At 43.6% G+C, this 2816-nt stretch overlaps 1 protein-coding gene across 1 annotated transcript; it reads right to left on the reverse strand.

Moving 5' to 3' along the window:
- Positions 1-238: 238 nt before the first annotated feature.
- On the reverse strand, positions 239-2010 carry LOC123980307 (endonuclease domain-containing 1 protein-like). Its single transcript, XM_046064627.1, has 2 exons — positions 1584-2010; positions 239-1378 (listed from the first exon to the last, which is right to left on the reverse strand). The coding sequence occupies exons 1-2, from the start codon at positions 1875-1877 to the stop codon at positions 851-853; spliced, it is 822 nt and encodes a 273-aa protein (XP_045920583.1). The 5' UTR covers positions 1878-2010; the 3' UTR covers positions 239-850.
- Positions 2011-2816: the final 806 nt, after the last annotated feature.

The following is a 2816-nucleotide window of genomic DNA, read 5'->3' on the forward strand; positions in this document are numbered from 1 at the left end:
GAGTTCATCTCTTTACACTTCATACAGACGACTGTAACTCTGATATTTATTTAGATTATTAATAGTTAAAGTCAGTCAGACATGTTCAGCAGCAGCAGACTGAGTTCATCTCTTTACACTTCATACAGACGACTGTAACTCTGATATTTATTTAGATTATTAATAGTTAAAGTCAGTCAGACATGTTCAGCAGCAGCTCTCTTGTTTCCTGCTTTAAATAAATCCTCTCAGACAGAACTTGGTGATCAATGAAACATTTATTACAGGACATGAAACAGGTTTAAATCTATATTATTGTGAAAGGAGGAGGTGAAACCAATGAACTCCAGCTGCTGAACACACAGCATCATAAACGCTTTGTAAGACAGACAGCAGTTCTGGATGCCATCAACGCTCAATGAGAGAAAGACTTTTACACTGTTAGAAGAACAGCAACCTGAGTTAGGTCTCTGCAGGCTCAGAGGAAGTGATGCAGTTCACAAACCTTTACAATCCTCAGTCTGACCTCCTCCTCCACGCTCGCTGACCGCAGCCTCTCTGGCTCGGACTGGAAAACTGTGTGGCTACATTGGTTTTATATGTTTTGAGTGATCTAGTCTTAAATTTCACCAGAAGGTCAAGAACATGTTTTCTGGCTAAACAAACACTTTAAATCAAACATCTAATGCTTACAGAACTCTCACATTTCTCTATCAAAGGTCGCTCTTAGTAAAATGAATTAGGGACTTTCTAAAGCAGCTCTTTGTGCAGGTGGCCTTTTACCATCTTCCTGTATTCAGTCACTCTTATTAGAAAGGTTTCACATCCCACCTCCACTTCTACTGCGAGACGCCTGTATGTGGGTGTTGCTTTAAGAACAGCCTGGAATCGTACCAAACACCTGGAATTGAAGGCCGTACATTCCTGTAAGAGCAGCATTCAGTCCAGTTAATGAATAAGTTGTAGCCGTTGCAGTCCCACCTCCAGTCATCTGCAGCCTGTAGCCCTCTGAGATAAATTGATTCTGGCTGTTCCTGTTTCTACAACAGAAAGCTGTCCAGTAATAACTGGGAACATTCACTCTACGATTCATACTGATGTTCCCTGGAATGACCCCAGTAACCACATGGGCTGTGTTTGCGCTACACACTGTTTTAATACTCTGATCTACTATCCTCTCCACCTGGTTGAACCACCGTCTGTTGTCTTCTCCTGTCTGTGGAGCAGCGTTGGTGAGGGTGTAGGTGGACTCGGTCTGGTCCTGCTTACAGTTGTGGCATTTGGGGTACAGGTGACCCCTGTTGTAACCTGACTTTGCATAGTCCTGGTTAACAGCCTGATGTGGAAGCATTAATATGTTTCCATCAGTGGTCATCTCTGGCAGGTTCACGCCATCGAGCTGCGGTTCAGATTGCAGACAGAAGAGGGCAGGAGAGAGTCAGAAAGGTCAGATGTGTTCTACACTTTGTTGAATTTTACCTCTATGAATCATTGGTGGAGTAAAGCAGGTGGTCATTACTGGTAGTGGAAACACGCATCTCCAGGTTATATCAGCACTAACAAGATAAAGCAGGAAACAAAACAAAACATGGTAACAAACCCACCTGAGGCTCGATCAGCCATGTGTGTGGGCCCGTTGGGGCGTACCCAGAATAGATGTAGGCAGAGTACACAGGGATCCTGTTCTGAGTGTCGTAGAGAGTGGCGTACCTGTACTGGTTCCCGTACCTCTGACAGATCTGCTGGTACCTTGAAGCTGACCCCACTACAGTGGGAGGGATGGGTCTGATATTCTGGTCCTTTATGAAGAAGCCAGGACAAGTTACAGCGAAGGAGGCGACGACCTCCCCCTCCACCAATGAGACGAGACCCAGCAGCAGCAGACCAATCAGCTTCATGATGGTGACGAGGATGAAGAGCAGTGTTTTCTCTCAGCTCAGAGGAGAGTGAGGAGAGCGAGGAGAGCGAGGAGAGCGAGCGAGGAGAGCGAGGAGAGCGAGGAGAGCGAGCAGAGCGAGGAGAGCGAGGAGAGCGAGGAGAGCGAGGAGAGCAGCTCAGAGCGCTGCTTTATATACTCTCACACACACAGGAACACACACACACACACACAGGAACACACACACACACACAGGAACACACACACACACACCCTTTTGTGAGTGTCAGTTACAGTAAATGTATTTGTATTTCCTCCTTGTCTTGTTTACTGTAAATGTATTTCCTCCTTGTCTTGTTTACTGTATTTGTATTTGTATTTCCTCCTTGAAATATTTTCTGTCTAGAAGACGTTCACCATCACCAAGAAGGGAATCAGACTTATCATGTTAACAAAGGCACGCCTGTGTGTGTGCACGTTCAACCGAAGTGCATGACTGTAGAAAAGTTTTCTGATTTCCATGAGCTGTAAGCTGCAACCATCAAGATTAAAACAAAGAAAGGATTGAAATATTGGACTTCACGTGTAAAGAAACTAGAAAAGGTTTCTGATTTCCATGAGCTGTAAGCTGCAACCATCAAGATTAAAACAAAGAAAGGATTGAAATATTGGACTTCACGTGTAAAGAAACTAGAAAAGGTTTCTGATTTCCATGAGCTGTAAGCTGCAATCATCAAGATTAAAACAAAGAAAGGATTGAAATATTGGACTTCACGTGTAAAGAAACTAGAAAAGGTTTCTGATTTCCATGAGCTGTAAGCTGCAACCATCAAGATTAAAACAAAGAAAGGATTGAAATATTGGACTTCACGTGTAAAGAAACTAGAAAAGGTTTCTGATTTCCATGAGCTGTAAGCTGCAACCATCAAGATTAAAACAAAGAAAGGATTGAAATATTGGA

This window comes from Micropterus dolomieu, linkage group LG12 (genome assembly GCF_021292245.1).
Source record: "Micropterus dolomieu isolate WLL.071019.BEF.003 ecotype Adirondacks linkage group LG12, ASM2129224v1, whole genome shotgun sequence".
Lineage (NCBI taxonomy): Eukaryota > Metazoa > Chordata > Actinopteri > Centrarchiformes > Centrarchidae > Micropterus > Micropterus dolomieu.